The 18,664-nt window shown below is 40.5% G+C and overlaps 1 protein-coding gene across 1 annotated transcript; it reads right to left on the reverse strand.

The window, feature by feature from the left end:
• Window positions 1–1,101: 1,101 nt before the first annotated feature.
• NTMT2 (N-terminal Xaa-Pro-Lys N-methyltransferase 2) lies at window positions 1,102–17,989 on the reverse strand. The gene is made up of 4 exons (XM_081027026.1): window positions 17,740–17,989; window positions 6,560–6,735; window positions 2,937–3,186; window positions 1,102–2,183 (listed from the first exon to the last, which is right to left on the reverse strand). Exons 1-4 carry the CDS (start codon window positions 17,891–17,893, stop codon window positions 1,912–1,914), a joined length of 852 nt encoding a protein of 283 aa, XP_080883152.1. The 5' UTR covers window positions 17,894–17,989; the 3' UTR covers window positions 1,102–1,911.
• Window positions 17,990–18,664: the final 675 nt, after the last annotated feature.

The following is an 18,664-nucleotide window of genomic DNA, read 5'->3' on the forward strand; positions in this document are numbered from 1 at the left end:
GAACCGGGACCCCACTCTTGCCCACCCCACCTCGTCTTCCTGTGGCCCTGAAGAGCCCAGTTCCATGCCCCTTCCGCCATCAGGGTCCTCAAACAAAAGTGATGGTCAGAGCCACTTTGAGACCTTACGAAAAATATGATTATCTGAGCACGCTTCACAGAAGTAGACTGGCATGGGCCTGTGAGTGTCTTGTCTGTAAAAGTTTCCCAAATGATTCTGGGCAGTTGGCCTCTGAGCAGAACATGGGAACTAATGTAGACTGTTATTTACGCCACAACACAGATGTGCTGCTAACATTAGCCATGTGTTTGGGTTACTGAATTAGATCGAAGATGGCTGGGGTAGGTCTCACTCTACATGGCTTCTTTCTACAGTATTAGGACTCTACTCTCCACACTAGAAAAACCTGTCCCTTACTTGCACCCTCATTCTTTGAATAATATGCCCAAACCTTAACGTGTCCTATTTGGCAGCACGATCAGCTCCAACGGTCTCTCCTCTCCAGTCACTCTTCCCTTTACCTTGCACTTGTTAATAATAGTGTAAAGGGGGGATGTTGATACAATCTACTCCCCAATTTCTACTTTCTCAAATTAAGGATAGATTTAGAGTTGGGAAATTGTGTGGAACAATAAAGATCTGGAAAATTTCTACGGAGAACGGAGAGTGACTTGGCTTAGCAAGAGAAAAAGGACTGCTGATCAACCTCAAAGACTCAGCCTAGTTAAAAGTCACCTACCCAGATCCATAGGACAGTTATGTTATTCCCTCCACGTGCTCAGGAATCCGGGAGCAGAGAAAGTCGATAATTGTGTCAATCAGTAGCTGAAAGTTGGCAAAGCAGAAAGTCAAGAGGCAAGAGAATTAGGGCACTGTTGTAGATGAAACAGAAAATTTCTGAGATAGGCCTAAAAAGAAGATTCAGCTAACTTGCTCCAAGACACAGAGAATTAACACTCAAATACCCTTGTTTGCCACACTCAGTCCATTTGGTAACGAATGGTTCGCCAGTTGGTTTAGTTCTGTTCTCTGGCTTATGCGCTAAGGATTCTACCTCCCAATCTGTTGTGTTACGCTAATAAAAATTAAATTACATTTGGTCGTGAAAGATTCTAGATTATTTTTAATTAAATCAATGCCTTAAATTAATCCAGTTAGTTCAGATTTCAGGTTTATAATTTCTCTTCTCTTTCAAATGTACCTTCATATCAATCAAGGAAACAGGCGTGGTTGCAATGAAGTAAGCAGCGTTGGGAGCCAGTGGCTGAAATTAGATTATCAGTGACATTTGCTTATATGTTCACAGCTGAAATTTCAAGGGTACATCACTGAAACGCAGCCTTCTGTTATCAAATTACATCCATATGACATCACCGTTGTGTGGTGAAACTGACCCAAAATAGAGCATGAAACCATATACTTTTTCTGTCAAGAGAAAGGCTAATGACAAAATTAAGTAATGGGCTTGTTTTCATAAGGTTATTATGACTGGTGCCTACTTAATTAGGGAGATTTTTGTCTAACAGGAGTAGTAATCCCAATGAGGAAGGAAGTATAATGTATCTAGCATGAGGGCAGAGAAAAAGGGTCCAGACCGCACTCTGTACTCTATATGCAAATCTTCAGAATTTGTGGACATTGCTCGCTTTTCTGTTTCTGATCACACTTGGACACTTTAAATGCCTACAAGCATTGCTGCTGACGTTGCACTCCATTTATCTTTCGAAAAGTTCAGTGTGCGTGTACTTATGGAATTAGTGCAGACTTGTCCACATGACGTCATCAGTCATTTCCAGACATGCATTGCATCCCTCCTCTCCATCCTCCACGAATTACCAGGTGTGTCTCAGAGGAGAGCATCTCTCTCTGCTAGCACCGCCGTGCTGTCCTGCCGTGCACGCCCACCGCTGGTCAGGAGCGTCCAGCACTGTGCAGCGCCAACATCCACACCGGGATGCACTGCTCTGGAAAGCCGTCCTGCCTCTCCTGGCCCAGCAGCGCCAGCCCGCTCTTCTGAATGAGGCTCTGCAGAACATCCATGTCCCGAGTCACACAGCTGTCAGAGAGGTCTAGGGTGCAGCCCTCCCGAGCCACATTGTCCTTCAGGATGATGACACCGTGTTCGTTCAGGCCGTCTCGGCACCGGGAAAGAAACGCAAGAAGGTCCTTATCAGTTAGGTACCCTACAGATGAGGCCGAGGAGATGGGGAAACAGGACGAAACGGTGGGTGGGAAAGAAGGTGAGTGGGAAAGAATCAGGAGACCATCTGTTCACTCAGTCATGAATTATTTAACAGCCAGGTTGTTTTGGGGCAGGAGGCTTTGAGAATCTAGATAAGAGGAAGTAATCCTCTTTGAGGGGGTACAGTGCCCTGTCTAAAAATACTACCTGTTCTATCTACTTCACGGACATGAGACAAACTATTGCCCATCCATGGGTCCTCTCCATGTCCCCCAGACAACTGAACTCTATCATCACTGCTCTGCGTCTCCTACACACACACACACTCATACACACACACACACACACACACAGACCCAAATCTAATTCACTATTGCCTCATTTCCTGGGGATTTAAATCTAAGAAAGTCTAGTTTTGCCAACAAATGGGGATAAACTTTTTTTGGCCCTACATCTTAAAGTTTTTCAAGCATTTAGGTTTCTTCCAGGGTTTAGGTTGGTCCAAAGGCAGTCTGTCCCCAAGGATGGGAATTGTCAGGCTTACACAGAAGAGGTTATGGGGAAAATCTAAAGGACCAGAGCTTTTAGGAGTTCCCGTGGCCCCCAAAGCTAGCCAACTGCTCTAAGCACAAGCATAGCTAGACCTCCCTTCACATCCTTGCTCCCTCTCGGCAAATCCTCCAGTGAGCCCCAGGTGTTGTCTTCTCTTTCTGGGAAGGGGAGGAGGGCAGACGCAGTGCCGTGCAGGACTAACCGGACACCCACTGAATCCAGATGACATCATATCTCCCCAGAGGGGGTGTGAACTCCTGCAGGCCGTAGCAGTGGTAGCTCTCTACCTTGTCCCCTTTGCCCTGCAGGTAGTTCTGGGCTTCCAGGAGGAACGATCCCATCATGTCCACCAGTTCCACGCTGTTGAAAACCGGCAACAAGACGTGCTTGCTGACCCTTCCAATCCCAGAGCCACAGTCCAGAGCGCGGTCTGTCCCAGCTCTCCCGGGCCCCTGCACGAAGGCACAGACAGCCACCCTGAGCCCTGGACGCTCCAGCTACCTCTTCACATCAACTGTGTTTGGGTGAGTTTCATATAATACGATTTTAAGAGTATCATTCAAGGAATTTTAAGCAAATGGATACAAGGCATGTGCTACCACAATCAGGTTATAGAGCCTTCAGTTACTTTTTCAAAACACTTCCAAACCTTTCTTCTTTTTGCTTTATTTTTCCCAAATACAGGTCTTTAAAAGAATTTCAAAATGGGATTTTAGAAAACAATGTCTTAAGTTTAAACACTTGGTAATTTTCTCTAAGAAATGGGCCATTGAAAGCCCTGTGGAAATAGAACTTAGTTAACTGTAAATTTGAGTCAATCTGCTAAATGGACCCGTGCTGTAGCTTATTGCCATATATATATATATATATATATATATATATATATGCAAAGCAATGAGAGCATTTATGAGTTTTAAAAATTTTTAAATTCACTCAGGGAATACATTTCCATTCATATTGGTATGATTGAAATTTTACTTTTTTCAAAGCTGGTACAAAAAGGTGCCTTGTACTCCAATCCTGGGTGCGTCTAGCCTCTCACCTCTGTTGCCTAGTTCTCTACTCTGTGTCCCTACACGTGGTTGCCACTGCCTCCTACATCCTGGCACCTAATTTCTTTCCCCATCGCTCATCCTCACGCAGCTCTTCTGAGAAGGGATATTGAAGGACCCCTCTCGGGGACAGAATCTCTGCCTCTTGGGCACCTGGCATGCCCAAAACTGTGATTGTACTGAGTCGGTGCCCTTTCAGGAATGTTACCACAACTACATACGATGTGTGATTTCAACACAAGAAGTTTCGATATTTTCATTTTCATTTACTATGCTATCCTTATATATACAGATTCACATAAAATAGTAAAATACTCTTGGGAAATTCATTTTAGTTTTGATTCTGCCTATGTATATTTTTCTTTGAGGAACATTATTTCAAGTTCATCCAGTGGAGTTTAAAACTAAAACGAAAGTGCTAAAGGCCACTGTATAAAACCCACAAAGTCTAACAAGTTAGATCCAGAGTTCTTAGCGTGCAATCTCTGTGAAATGTCAAAAGGGATATTCTATCAAATACTGATTACTTTTTCATAAATGGCCACTGCCCCCACCCGGCCCCGCTCTGCCCCGAAAGTTAAAATTGAGGAAAGTTATTAGCTATGCCCTGGACATCATCTTGGTATCACTTATTTGCTAAAGTAAACACATTTAAACACCCTTTCCCACTATGCCATGTTGTTAGGTGTTGGAAGGAAAGCCAAGCTTTAAATTAAACAATCTGCCTTTTCCCAGTTGACACAAGTATAAATCATGTCAGATCCTCATACTCCCTCCCTCCTTGTATCTTGACCTGGATACTCATTTAGAGGATTATTAAGGTCAAAGTACCAAAATATTATTTCTATAAAAAGACCGTGTTTGTACTTAGAGGTCACAGCTTCACAATGAGTCTTGTCTTCTAAGAAGGACTCCTCATATTTTTTGAGAAGCACATGCTGCTCTTTCCCAACACGAATATGCAAGCACAAGGCTGTTTCCTTCCCCAGGCCTGTGGGCGTGTGGGTGTATGGACGGACTCTGTCTGACCAGCATCCCTGTGGTCAGGCTGATACTCCACACGGAGTGACAAGACAGCTGGATTACTCACTAAGCTTCTGAAATGCACTGGGATCAAAGGCAGCCTCCCCGCCAGGCAAGCAGGAGGCATTGCTCTCGGCCAGACTGGAGGAGAATTGAGGTCTGCGGTCCACAAAAAAAAAAAAAGAAGAAGAAGAAGAATTTTTCTGCTTCATGAACCAAATGGAAAAAATATGTCATGGTTATGAGCAGGGAGTTTGGTGTCAGACAAACTCGACTGAGCTTCAGTTCCAGCTCTGTCTCCTACCAGCTGCATAACCTGGATAATGTGTTTAACCTCTCCACGCCTCAGTTTCCACAAATGTAGAAACAAGGATGATAATAATATTGCTTATCTCCTAGAATTGTTGTGAAGAGTAAATAAGACATGCTTCTAAAGGGTTCAGCAAAGTGACTTACCATCTCAGAAAAGCACTCAGTGAAATCAGTCAACAACATTGATTTGGAAATGCTCCCGGTTACCCTGACCTCTGAAAAGCCATGGCCACTGTCCCACAGTCCTGGCTGCAGCTGATGTCCAGACACTTCGGCCCCAGTGGTGTTCCATCCTGATCCTATCGTCTCTGCTCAGGCACTTGCAGCTCCCGGGAGGGTGGATGAGAAGTGAACCTCACCTCAACACTACGGATATTCTTAATATTATGCTTCTAAATAGGCTGACAGCTTAACCCCAAATATTTATCATATTTATAACGTTCCTATATCAGAATAAAATGGGCTCCAAATTCCAAACAGATGACTTCTTAATGCATTCGAACCGAACCTGTTTGCCAGTTAGCACATTATGTTTTTAGTAGGACCGACAGCAGCCTTATTAGGTGGGTTAAGTCTATTCTAAGATCTAAATGAAGCTCCTGAAAATATCAAAAATGCATCTCATGAAAGCCTGCTCTTATTAGTACCAGCAATAGATTAAATGTATTGAGTAATAATTATGTGCACTAAAGCAAGAACTTGACACAGATGATTTCATTTGACCTTCATATTATCCAATGAGGCAGTTTCTGTGGTTATTCCCTAGTCAGAGGTAAGAAAACTGAGACATAGAGCATTTAAGTAACAAGCCCAAAGATGCTTATATAGCAAGTAAAAAAACCCATAATGACTCTCGAGCCCAAGATTTGGGCCCATACACTATACTGTCGCCATAGGACCTGGAGGTGAGGAAGTGGGGTTTCACCCAGTACTGGGACTACAAGGGGGTCACATTCTTTCAAGGCAATGTCTGAGCGATGTATAGAATAATGTAAAAATATTCTACTGTAGGTATCATTTTTGAACCTAACATAAACGTGCATTTCCTTACTACATCAAATTTTTATTAGAGGGAGTCAGTAAATCACCCCAAGATTCCAAGTGGCATGATTTCCCGTCAGTCATCTGGCTGTTGACTGTTTATCTATGAGACTCTTAAAGAGATGTCTTCTTAACCCCTAAATTGGATATTAGCACTAGTGTTCACCTTCCCCTGAGGCATGAGCGATTAGATGGTGCGAGAAGGGTGGAATGCCAAGTGGGATCAACCAATGGTTTGATGTGACCCATCCTTTCTGAACATCTTAAAGCAGGCTTTCAGGCTAAACTCTTGGCTGGGCCATATGGGTTTAATATGACTGAAAACAGCACAGAAGCATGTAAGCTCAATGTTTGCAAGAACTTTGCCTCCTCATCAAGCTGCAGTTGGATAACTCACCCCAACAAATTTCCTAAGAAATTCCTGAGAAGCCTGGATATCAGGGTTGGACAGTTCAATGAAATTTCCCATCATACCCTCTTCTGTAGCTGGTACTTCTTGGTAGAAAAGTTTAGCTCTGGCATAGAACTGCATCTCCCCATTGATGACTTGACTCGTTAAAGCATACAATTTCACTGCAAATGAAATATTATTAATATTTATTAATATCATGTGACAGAACAAATTCCATCTTATCACACATTGATTTCCCCCTAGAAGCCTGAGAATTTGTACCGTGGAGGAAAAGGCACTGGTTTGAAGTCAGACATCTGGGTCTGCGTTCTGGCTCAGTGACTTACTTGCTACGTAAACTTGGGAAAACTTCTTTACCCCTCTATCTTCAGGTATTTCATGTGTAAATCACAATCATGTGGCATTTTTCATGAGTTAATACCCTATGGTTTAATAAAATCATAGGTTATTATTAGGTTGGTGCAAAAGTAATTGCGGTTTAAAAGGTTAAAAATAATTGCAAAAACCACAATTACTTTTGCACCAACCTAATACTTATTTTATAAGTTTAACAGTACAGTTTGCTACAGTAGAATAAAGAATGTCACAAGTTTCACAGTGAGTTTTATCTTTGAGCTCCAAATGTTTTATGAGAATCTAATCATTAATCCTTACTTCTAATCACAGGTAGTTTAGGGGTAGCTATGCTTTCATCTCTTTTTCAAGCATCTCATATCCAAATATCTCTTTGTACCAACATTACAGAAAAAGTTCTTGAGCTCTATCTTCTGAAAATAAAATAATGAAAAAGATGTAATGTTTACTGAGCCACTCTTTTGGTCCAATAGTAGGCTAGGCATGTTATATATTGATGTACTATGTCATTTCATTATTTCAGAAACCATATGAGGTTTTTTTAAAAAAACATTTATTTTTTAGAAAAACGTGTTCCAACTTCTGAAGGGTAAATGAGTGTGCATTTAAGGGTGTTTTAAGAGTGCACCAAAATATTTTCATGAGCCCATTCAGGAAGATATGATAGAATGTGGATGAAAGAGAAGAACTTCTGGTTTAAGACTATAGGCTGGATACATGCATTTGTCTTCCCTCCTAACCAATACTCCCCAAGAATTGTTTTAATAAACCCATTCAGTAAAGAAAATGAGAGGGGACCAGTGATGGACTCATGATTTCAACAAATTTCTGGAAGACAAAGAGCAGATAGAAAAAAGGTAAAGATTTTGCAGCCCAGGATTGTTGCAAAAGGAAGTAAGAATTAATCAAAAGTCTGTCTATAGACCAACCACTGAGAGGGAAAAATGCACCCTCCCAAAAGCAACAGGTAATACAGCTGTAATGGGATGGAGGGGGACTCGTGGTGGAGAGATGTATCTTTCGTAAAAACAGTTAAATAAATTGCTTAAGGACAACTGGACCAATTAGTGTTGAGATTCTAGAACACTCCTCATTTTGGCATATAAAGGACTCCAGAGACCTCATCTGCTCACACTCATCAAAGTCTGGTAAGATCTACCAGGACATGTAGAGCTTACCTTTATTTCTAACTAGAGGAGAAGTATGTAACAGAGGAAACCATCTTCATTACCTAGAATCACTAACCCTGTCATTCCTAACTATGGATAAACAATGATTTCCAAACCCATGGAGGGAAAATGGCAGCCTGAAAGAGAAAGACAGAGATGAACAACCAGAACTGAACCCAAAGGAAATAGAAATAATTCAGGAAACAAATGAGAATTTAAACCAATCTAAACAAGAGAACCTCATACATCCTTGGAGAGACATGAGAACTGGTGCATTCATAAATCAAACATAAGATGCCAAGAAAATGACAATTCAATGAATAACAAAGAATTCTTAAAAAATAAAGCTTTGATTACTGAAAACTTTGGAAAATAATATTGAGTAAACTTATCAGGACATAAACAAAAAGAAAGATATGGAAAACAGAAGTAAAAGGATTAGAGCTATAAAGATTTATTTCAGGAGGCCCAACATCAGCTGATTAGGATTCTCAAAAAACAGAGAAAATGGAGGAAGAAAATTATTAAAGAAATAGTAGAAGAAAATTTCCCAGAGCTGAAAGAGATTGCAAGTTCCCACAAGTACTAGGCAGCATAGATTAAAATAATAATAATTAAATAAAAAACATACCTATACATATCCTTAGGAAATTTCAAAACACAAAGAGTAATGAGAAGATTCTAAAGCTTTTTATAGGAAAACAAGTGGTTGTCTTTATAGTAGGGTTGTCAGATTTAGCAAAAAAAAATAGAGGACACAATTTGTCTTGAATTTCAGATAAAAAAATGAATAGTATATTAGCATGAATATGCTCAAAATATTGCACATTGCATGGGACATACTTGTACTAAACACTTATTTGTTGATTTTCTTAAATTCAAATTTACCTGATGTTTTATCTGACAACCCGATGTTCAAAGGGCTAGAATCAGGCTTATAACAGATCTCATCAGAAACACTGGAAAATAATGGAGTAGAGCCATTAATAGTCTGAAGAAAAATTGTTTTGAAGCTAAAATTTAATCCCTGGTCAAATATGAGAGAATATTTATCTCCCATGGATTCATTCTTCAGAAGTTCCTTGAAGCTGTATTCTAGCCCAATGAGGGTTAGAATCAAGAGAAGATATGTGACAAAAGATGATGAAATTAACCCAGGAATCCAATGGGGGGGAAAATCCCCAAATCATAGATGTTTATCAGATCTAAAGAGAAATCAGTTTATATTACAACAGAAAACATAGGCTTCCAAAGCAATATCTTCAAGAAGTAGGATGAACTGAATTCTGAGCAATAGAGCAGGTAAGAAGAAAAGGGACATTAGTGATATTCTAAGGAAGACATATTTTAAATCTCAACCACCAAAATTAAGACAGTGAAAAGCTCCAAGCAAAACATGCAATAGTACAAAAATGTTATGATCAGGATATGAAGCAAACTAAACTATGACATAATTTTGAGGAGAAGGAATATAAGAAAGAGAATCTATTTAACCTTAATTAAGAACATCTTTCTTCAGGTAACACAAAAATTGTGACATTGGACCAGTGTACTACTTGGCTCTGAATTGAACAATAATTACATAGTTCCCAATTTTTATTCTAAAAGTTAAAAATCCAATAAACACCACTTATATTGCAATGTTCCATTGTAATATGTTCCATCTGTGGAGTTACATCAGTGTTTTCCAACGTGAAAACATTGGAGCCAGTGTTTGGGCCCTTGAATGATCAAGGCTTTGCTGCAAGGGCTACAAGAATCAGTTTCCATGTACCTCATTTTCTAGAGACTAAAAATATTACTCGTATATTCTGTATCTCCCATATATATTAAGTATCATGCATAGATTGTTATTTTAAAAGTGCAAATCTTTTAAAAGCATCAATAAATAGGTAGATGCTTTTTTGCCATTTTATACACAAATTAGCTACTCTTTGAGAAAATACAGCATAAAAAGGAAGGTCCTCACATTCAAAAACACTGGGAACCACTGACCAAACCAATTCCCCCTTCCCTAGCGCTTGGTAAAGGGTTGTGTAAACAACATAGGGCTTGAGAAATGCTTAAAACTTTAACCCGGGATGACAAAAATTAAGCAGCACCATCTCAGTAACAGGGCTGTTCCCCATTCCTCTGTATGTCTCAGAAAACCAGGCTAGGAAATCACAGTTTGTAGAGTCTTCCCAGAGTGGAATACTCCCTTGGATCGTAGGCAAGCCACTGCTCAGTGCTCTCCTTGGTCCAAGCAAAGCAGCAAAACAGCCACACTCATCATCACCTGCTTAAGTCAACTAGTTGGTGGAGTCTATTAAAACCCTTAATCTGGAAATGGGAATGGCCCATTATGCCAGCAATGTTTAGACCACAAGTGGATGCCAACCTCAGCAGGGGTCAGACTCAATAGGTAAGATTTTATGGTTATGGGCTTGAGTTCTCATTTTCACCTAATTGACAGGAGCATTTCACTCAGAAGATATATGAGGTGTCATGGCCAGCCCCAGGTTTCCCCTCCTGATGGTTCCTGCAGAGGTGCAAGTTGATGCAGATAGGTAAGCAGTCATCCGCCTAGGCCTTTTTTATTACAGAATTACATCTTGTAGCTTATTCTTACAGGATTGCAATGTCTCTGTGAAATTTGGGGTAGTCTATGACAGAGACTAGATACTCTGTCAGTTCTTTGTTTCATATGGTACTTATTTCTTGACCTACATTATGAGCTGAACTTTCAGAGTCCTTCCAATGATTTACTGGTTACAGGAAGAAAAACAGAGTAAAAGTGCATTCGCCCTAAAGAAGAATAAAGATCTTGTGAAATCTCTAAGAAAAAGTTTGTTGTGCTCGCTTTGGCAGCACATATACTAAAGAGTTTGTTAATAGCTAAGTGTATATGTTTGCTGAGTATCTTCTTTTTTTTTTTTTAGTGGTTGGATATCACTATGTCAGACTTTATTCCTGGTGTTAGACCTGTTTGTCAACTGAAAATTGATGTCAGAATCTCCAGAGGATATATAGGCAAGGTTTAAACAGTAAGTTTGAATTGATTGGAGACAGAATATTGGATCGAGTTACCTTTCATTTATCGGGGTGAGAGGGAAGCCCAATTAGGAGATGACCTTATGAAGGGTAAGACCTTACATCAAAGAAATTTGCAGGTGAGCATTTCCCAATTTAGCCATTAAAGGAAGGAAGGAACAAAGAAAGAAAGAAGGGAGGGAGGAAAAGAGGAAGAAAGGAAAATGTATCTAGGTGCAATGGAATATTATTCAGCCATGAAAAAGAAGGAAATCCTATCATTTTCGATAACATGATGGACCTTGAGGTCATTATGTTAAGAGAAATAAGACAAAGACAAATACTGTATGATCTCACTTATATGTGGAATCTAAAAAACACACAAATTCATATCTATTTTTTTCAGCAACAGGGGAGGGTGGGAAGTGGGACTTTATTAGTGTTTCTGGTGGAATCCAAAGGTCTGGGTGTGCCAGCATGCTAGAAAGTTATCATTACCAAGCCTCAGAATTGGCCAGAGAGGACTTCTAGGTTTTATTTGTTCCCTATATGCTTTAGGTATCTAGTGTTTCTTGTCTGTAAAATAATGCACTGCCTACCCTGAAAGTTTTAGAGGGCATTTTCCACATCAACTGTGGGCTAGTTCCGTGTTTCCTAAATTCTTTCCAGGCTTCAGCAGCAATGAGGTAACCAAAAGTGGGGAGGGAGGGACAATACAGTCTCCCCACTTCAGCACGGATCTACTCAGGTCCCCACCACACCGTTCAGGCCCTTCCCGCTGGGCTGTGTGTCTTCCCACTCAGGCCCCTTGGGTGTTGTACCTGACCTACTGTCAACTTGAAAAAGGCCAGAAGTCAGGCAGAGATACTGGAGACAGATTTTTCATGGGGAGATTTTGCATCAGAAACGTCGGAAGCTGAGTCAGCAGTTGCCATGCCTTCTGTGCACCTCTGCAAAATCCTGTAGTGGTATCTGTCATCATATTTCCACATCCCACAAAAGTGAGAAATCCGTACACAAGTGGTCTGTATGAGCCAGACGCTTCAGGATAAAGCTCCATCGTACTTTCTTTGTAAGCACTTTCCTCAGCACTTACTATTGTACTTAACACATAGTAGGCCTCCTTTGAATGTTCACTGAGTAAACGAATATTGTCTGGTGATTTGTACTTTGAATAATATACAGGTTCAACAGAGTAGTGAGTGGCTATAAGAAAAAGCTGACATAAGCACACATACGGTACACTTTTCGTACCGTTTATGAAATATCTATCCTTCTAATTATGCTTACTCAGATAACTTAAAAAATAGTAACTAATTGATCAAACATGTATATATGCACTACACGTCCTAGCATTTATATCTAAGTGAATATGTAATATAAATGTTATTATCAATAGAAGAAAACAAGCATTCAGAGATTAACTAATTGCCCGAGATCGAGTAGCTAGGGAGCGACACAACTGGGCTTTAAATGTTATGTCTATTTAAATCCAAAATGCATATCTCCTCCATCTCACACTGTGTACCTGAAAGTCTGCTAACTAAGAAGGGAAATTCTCCGGTTCTTCATTTCTATAAAAAGGAAAGACGATCTTTCAGCATTTGCATTGCAAAGGTAACAGTAAACATTTAAAAAATGTATCACTATGCAATAACTTGTGTGGGACGAAGTCACTTTGAAAAATACCAATAGCTGAATGCTGAGTTTCACTTGGAAATTCTAAGTGTCTTATAGGAAATGTTTTTGTTAAGTCTCGCATTTCATTGTGATGGCAAAGGGGTGACCATTGTTAATTTCCTCTTCAGAGACTGTTTCTTCTAAAAAGGGGTAAATATGAAAGGGGTTCCCAATGATTGGTGGGCACCTCTTTTGTGCCAGGCTTTATGGTAGGCACTTTCATAGTATCTGTTCACATTATCTCGTTAATCCCCACAATGATACAAAACTGGGGTTATAATCATTATTTTATAGGTGAGTAATAGAGAGTCAGAAAGATTTAGTAACTCACTATCACATAGAAATAAAGTGCTATAGTCAGGTCCTAACCCATACCCATTTAAGTGCAAAGCCTTTGTTCCTTCTGCTAAATCACACGGGACGCTTGTTCTAAATGTGAAGTTGGATTCAGACTTTAGCGATGTCCAGGAGTAATGGACACTTGTTCAATATATAATTCATAAATATTAGTGACTTCTAGGGACTCAGAAATATGCTGTGCCTAGCGCTAGAGGAGTTATTGAGGGGTAACTTACGTGAGCACCTCTGATTGGGCCATGCGTATATAGGCCCCTTGGAGCACAGGTATGAAAACTGGAGATGAAGTTTGATGAAGTTTGTTGTCCTGTTCTACTTCCTATTTATTCACAAACAGCCACCTTTGGAAAATTCATTCACTCTAAGACACCAACTGAACCTGGGCTGGTATAACTAGATTATATGAACCCATTCCCTGGCTGGCCAGTCTTCCTAGACTATATTTCTGTCAAATTAAAGAAATGTGGTAAAACTTAATATTGCTGCCCACATTAGTCAAGTTGCCATTTACATTGGGAGGCAGCATGATTTCGAGGTTCAAAAAGGCAGACTCTGGAGTTCTGGGTCCTAATCCTGCTCCACCGTGCACCACCATGCGGTCTCTGGCAAGTTACTTAACTCCTCTGTATGTCCGTTCCTCAGATAGAAGATGGGGAAAATAGCAGTACCACCTCATAGGGCTGTTATGAGGCTCAACTGAGATAATATACGCAAAATGCTGAAAACAGTAATGGGCTTGTTCCCATCTTTTTCTGAAGACCTGTTGTACTCAGTGACATAGTTAAGTCATCCATTGGAGATTTTTAGCGTGTGCTGTCACTTCTCCATGAATCTCTGAAGCTAGCTGGGACTATTTCAGCAAATGTCCCCATGACTGAAGGTCACTGCATAGTGAGACTGACTGTCTAACTCAGGCAGTTGGAAGGAGGAAGGAAGGAAAGAAGGAATCAAAGAGTCTGGGTTAGCCACCGTTCTTCCCATAATTACCCCAAACAACAAACTCTCTATGCAGACCCTCTAGTAGTGGTTCCCCAACCCTTTAAAAGAAGGGCTTTATTTTCACTTCTATGAAGTCTTGAAATCATCAAAAGGGGAAGCCAACTCTAAAACGCCTCAGTGGAGCTGGAAAAGGAGCACTTCTACTGCCTGGGTTTCATTTCCAAATGGGAAAGCATAATATCCACTGCAACCTGAAAACTCCCATATAGTTGGGAATGCTTGTTCTGAGGATGGCTACATGGTGTCTTTCAAAGAGGCCTGACTCTGACAAAGGAAAAGAAAAAGCTAATACTTATTGAGCATTGACTATTTTCACATATACAATTGCATTTAATCCTTCTAACAGCCACCCGGTTTTGAGTAAAATGATACTCAGACACTTTAGTAACTTGCAGAGGTGACTTTTCTATCAGCAGCAGTGCCAGAATATGAACTCAGGACTTTGGTGACCTTCAATTAATTATTAGTAAGGGGCCATTTAATTTGATTAACACATATTTATTGAGTTATTTCTGTGTGCCAGGAACCATGGTAAATATATACATATAGAGGAGGACAAATGAGTCTCTAGTCTCACAGGAACTAGAGTCCAATAGGGGAGCTGACATATGTAAAAACATTCCACTAATATACATTATAATCTCTGGGGGCATAAACCAAGAGTTAAGCAAGTTAATCAAGGGTCTGGGGAAGCCTTCCGGTTGGATAAATGTCACAGTGGCAGGTGAGACACACGTGCTGATTCCTTTCTGCACCATTAAGAGCCTATAGAGTTGGCTACTTTAGAAGTACTTCAGTTTCTCCCATGAGAAGAAAAAGGTACAAAAAAATCTGAGTAGTCACAGAGCTGATATACTGATTTAGAGCTTTTGAGGATTAAAGTTATTTGTAGATTGCCTCCATTACCAGGTTGAAGAACAGAGACTGTCTCATTAATGTTTGAATCTAGTCCAGTGCGCAGAAGAGTACTTCAAATAATAATCAGAGTTCCATAAATGTCTCTTACACTGAATAGAATAGAATTGCTCAAAAAGAAGAAACGCCTGGTGTTTCTACCTCTAAAAAGCAATTTTTTTATTCTCCTGTGACAGAAACATTTTACTGGTGACTAACTATGTCCCCTGTCATTGCTCAGCAGTTAGGCAAGGCTATGTGACTAGTTCTGGGCAATAATCTCTGAAGAGATGTCATGTGTGTCCTTCTGGGACAAAATATTTAAGGGCATGTAGACAAACCTTTAGCTCCTCTCTTCCCTTGCCATGTAACTAGTTATGGGTTAGAAAGTGGAACCTTTATCATCCTAGATCCCCGAGTGCCTCTGTGGAACATAGCACACCCCTTCATAATACATATTGAGATGATGAAGCAAAAGTAAAACATAAACTTTTATATGTTTGGCCATTGAGATTTCAGAGTTAACTTGTCATTTCAGGCTAGCCTTGTCCATACTGACTAATGTAGCCCTCAATTGCTAAAATCAAAGAGATACTGAGGCTGGCTGTTAGTCTCAGGGGAAACTAATGTCTGGAGTGAATCATAGGGTCAGAGAAAATAAGCAGTACCCATGTATGGAAAGCCAACTATGTAAAAGAGAGTCATCTTTGGTTTAGAATCGACTAATTGTTTTCCAACTGTTTATAGAACCCTGTGGCTGCTTCAGAAATGCGCTATGAGTCACCGGTGAGGCACAAAAGATAGAGCAAGGAAAGGACCCTGTCCCCAATCCTGAGCAGAAGAACTTCACTTTTTCCTGTATTTTACATTGGGCTTCCATGGAAGACTTTGTCAAAAGGTTTGTCTTTTAAGAGTAATTTTTTTAAAGGTTGGAAATCATTGATAAACCATTAGCACATTCACAAAGGAGAAAAATAGATCAAATCAAAATGACTATTCTGGGCAACAACAAAAAATTGAGGCCAAATGTAAATTATAGTCTACTCGTCCCAAATAATTCTCATCTGATTTTCAGAAAAGATTGTTTTGTTCTTTTAAATTCATCTTTAACTACTTTCAGAGATGAGGTCCTTTTCTCTCTAATAATTATTTTTAAAATTTGGCAGTCACCTGCCCCTTAGTGAGTTTCTTAGCAGTTATTGTAATTGATAGCTTTTTCCAATCTAATGCAACTAAGGCCACCAAGCTACTGTGATTGAGGTGTGGCCCAAAGAGTGTCTCCAGAAAAGCAATATTCTGCCAATGTATGAAGTAACCAGAACATCGTCACCTTCCAAATGGACTGTTCCAATCTTTCCACTTGGATAGAGATGAGACGTATAATATGTCCTAAAATAATTACTTACAGGCAGTGTGATCTACCAGAAGGAGTTCTGGTCTTTGGTACCTCGATGAGATCTCGTCATCTCTGAATTCTCTTTCCCTCACTTGAAAAAATAAGATGAGGGGGTAGGAGGGAAAAAAATAATGATACTTATCCTATATATCCCATAGTGTGTGGCTGAGAGGATCAAGTAAAGTAATAAATGAGAAGTCCTTGTAAGAAATATATATATAAAAAATATATATATATATACAGGAGATGAAAGTATTTGTGTGTCTAGAATTAAGTTCCCTTCAGAAATGGATTTATGAAAAGAGACTTTGGCAGGCTGCTAGCATATAGTTTCTTAAATGCAATGCAAAGAATTAGGGAGCCCCTTTCACGTCTGGAAACCTTGGCCGTATCAGGGCACAAAGGGGCTTTCAGACAACCTTGAGAAAACAAACTGGGGCCGCTATGTACTGTTCCTGCTTTCACGGGGAGACATGTAAATCAAAGGGGGATACTTCACTCTTTAATCGTAAGTTATTTCCCTTTTAGTGCTGGTAGGAGTGCCCTGAAGTGACCACTTTCACAGAAGCTAAGAAAAGTAGTGTAGACACACCAGATAAGCTTTTTATTGCCCTATTGTCTAATTCCCGGAAAACTAGAGGAAATAACTAAAACGGAGATACACTGCTGTCCCGTTTTTTGTTTTCCCTTAACATTCAAAGACCAAATCTGCCCCTTTTGGACTCTCTATTATTCTAACTCAGGAAGGCCAGAAAGGGTTGTGTGGAATGTATGAGCATGTACACACACACACACACACACACACACACACACACACAAACAGCAACAACAGCAGCAGCAGCAACAACTACAAGGACACCGTATAAAGGTAAATAGTAAAGACTATTACTATTTAGTCTTTTTTAAAAACTCTTAGTTGATATATTACTGCCTTAATACTTGCATCTTGGAGTTACCTAATTTGCTCATCTTTCTGTTCTTGCAAATATTAAACATGTCTTTTCAAACCTGAAGAAAGGAGTTTGTGTAAGCCTGATACTCAGTTAACCAACGCCCAGAGAAGCAAATCACTGGCTGTGGGTGCCTGGAAGTCCCAAAATAGAGACCTGACCTGCCAGGCACCCCTTAATCGTTGCACCCTCCGTAAAGAATGCCACGGACAGGCTGAAACCCGCTCATGTGGGTCGTGGGGTCTTCTCATCTGAAACGTGTCCTTGTTCTCACTGCTCTTCCAGAAGTCCCACACCTCACACAATTGCTTCAGTCACTCCTTGTCCCTGATCTAGGAGCTCTGACTCACTTACCCAGGGGAATTTTTTCCAGCAGGTAGAGATAGCTCTGAAAGAAGTCATTGCGAATGGCTTTGTGAAGGATAAAGGACATGCTATGTCGGCAGAGTTCGTCGTCGGTCTTCTGCCAGCGGGACCTAAAGGCCAAGTGGGCTCCCAGGTGGGCCATGGAGAAGGGGGATATTATTATTCCTACTGAGAAAGGAAGCTTGCCTGGCTGTTTCTTTGAATTAGCCTTCTCTTCCTACACGAACTTGAGACTGTCATTTTAAACCAGTCCCCTGTCCATCTATATCAGGAGAGGCTGTCATGGGGTGTGGGGGGAGGGGCCGCAGACGCAGGGAGGTCAGGCTCTTGGCACATACACGTCTGATTGCTTGGGCGACACCACTCCAAGCCAGCAGGTGCTAAGTAAAGTTGAAAACAGGCTGAGTGAGATCCTGCTTCATCCGGGCAGAAGCATTCCTCCTTTAGCTGCCACTTCAAAGGGGCAGGAGCATAGCCTGCTAACACCCTGAATATTTGCTTTAATTTGATTCCTAAATTGGAATAGCCTAATTTCCATTTCAAAGAGTTGTGAATATTTTGCAGGAGATCCTGTTCCCTGATTTCCATCTACTCCTCCTGGAACACTGCATCCTCAAGTTACAAGGACCCTTCAAAGTCATCTTAGCGACTCACACTCCTTTCATCAGTACAATTTCGCCCAAATCATTCCATAGAGATGGATATGTGTTTCCCATTTTTAAGGATCTTCAAGAGACACAATTCTATGAAAGCCTGTTTTGATGTTAAACACCCTTCTGTCAGCAAACTATTCCATCCAGCTTGCTCTAAACAAGACCTAGTCATGTAAGCCTCTTCCTTTCTCTCTGCCTGTTGTGGATGTGATTTTTGCTCCCAAGTGCCCATTTGCTTTCTGGACTGGGTGTCTTCTGAT

The sequence above is a fragment of the Rhinolophus hipposideros genome (assembly GCF_964194185.1).
Source record: "Rhinolophus hipposideros genome assembly, chromosome: 19".
Lineage (NCBI taxonomy): Eukaryota > Metazoa > Chordata > Mammalia > Chiroptera > Rhinolophidae > Rhinolophus > Rhinolophus hipposideros.

What these genes read in the sequence shown, in the direction of transcription:
- NTMT2 (XM_081027026.1), bottom strand. Translation starts at nt 17,893, where the DNA reads ATGGCCCACCTGGGAGCCCACTTGGCCTTTAGGTCCCGCTGGCAGAAG. An exon ending in GCTGGAAAAAATTCCCCTGG is followed by an intron (nt 6,736 to 17,739) that starts GTAAGTGAGTCA and finishes TTTCATTTGCAG; the next exon opens with TGAAATTGTATGCTTTAACG. An exon ending in TTCTTAGGAAATTTGTTGGG is followed by an intron (nt 3,187 to 6,559) that starts GTGAGTTATCCA and finishes GCCTTCGTGCAG; the next exon opens with GGGCCCGGGAGAGCTGGGAC.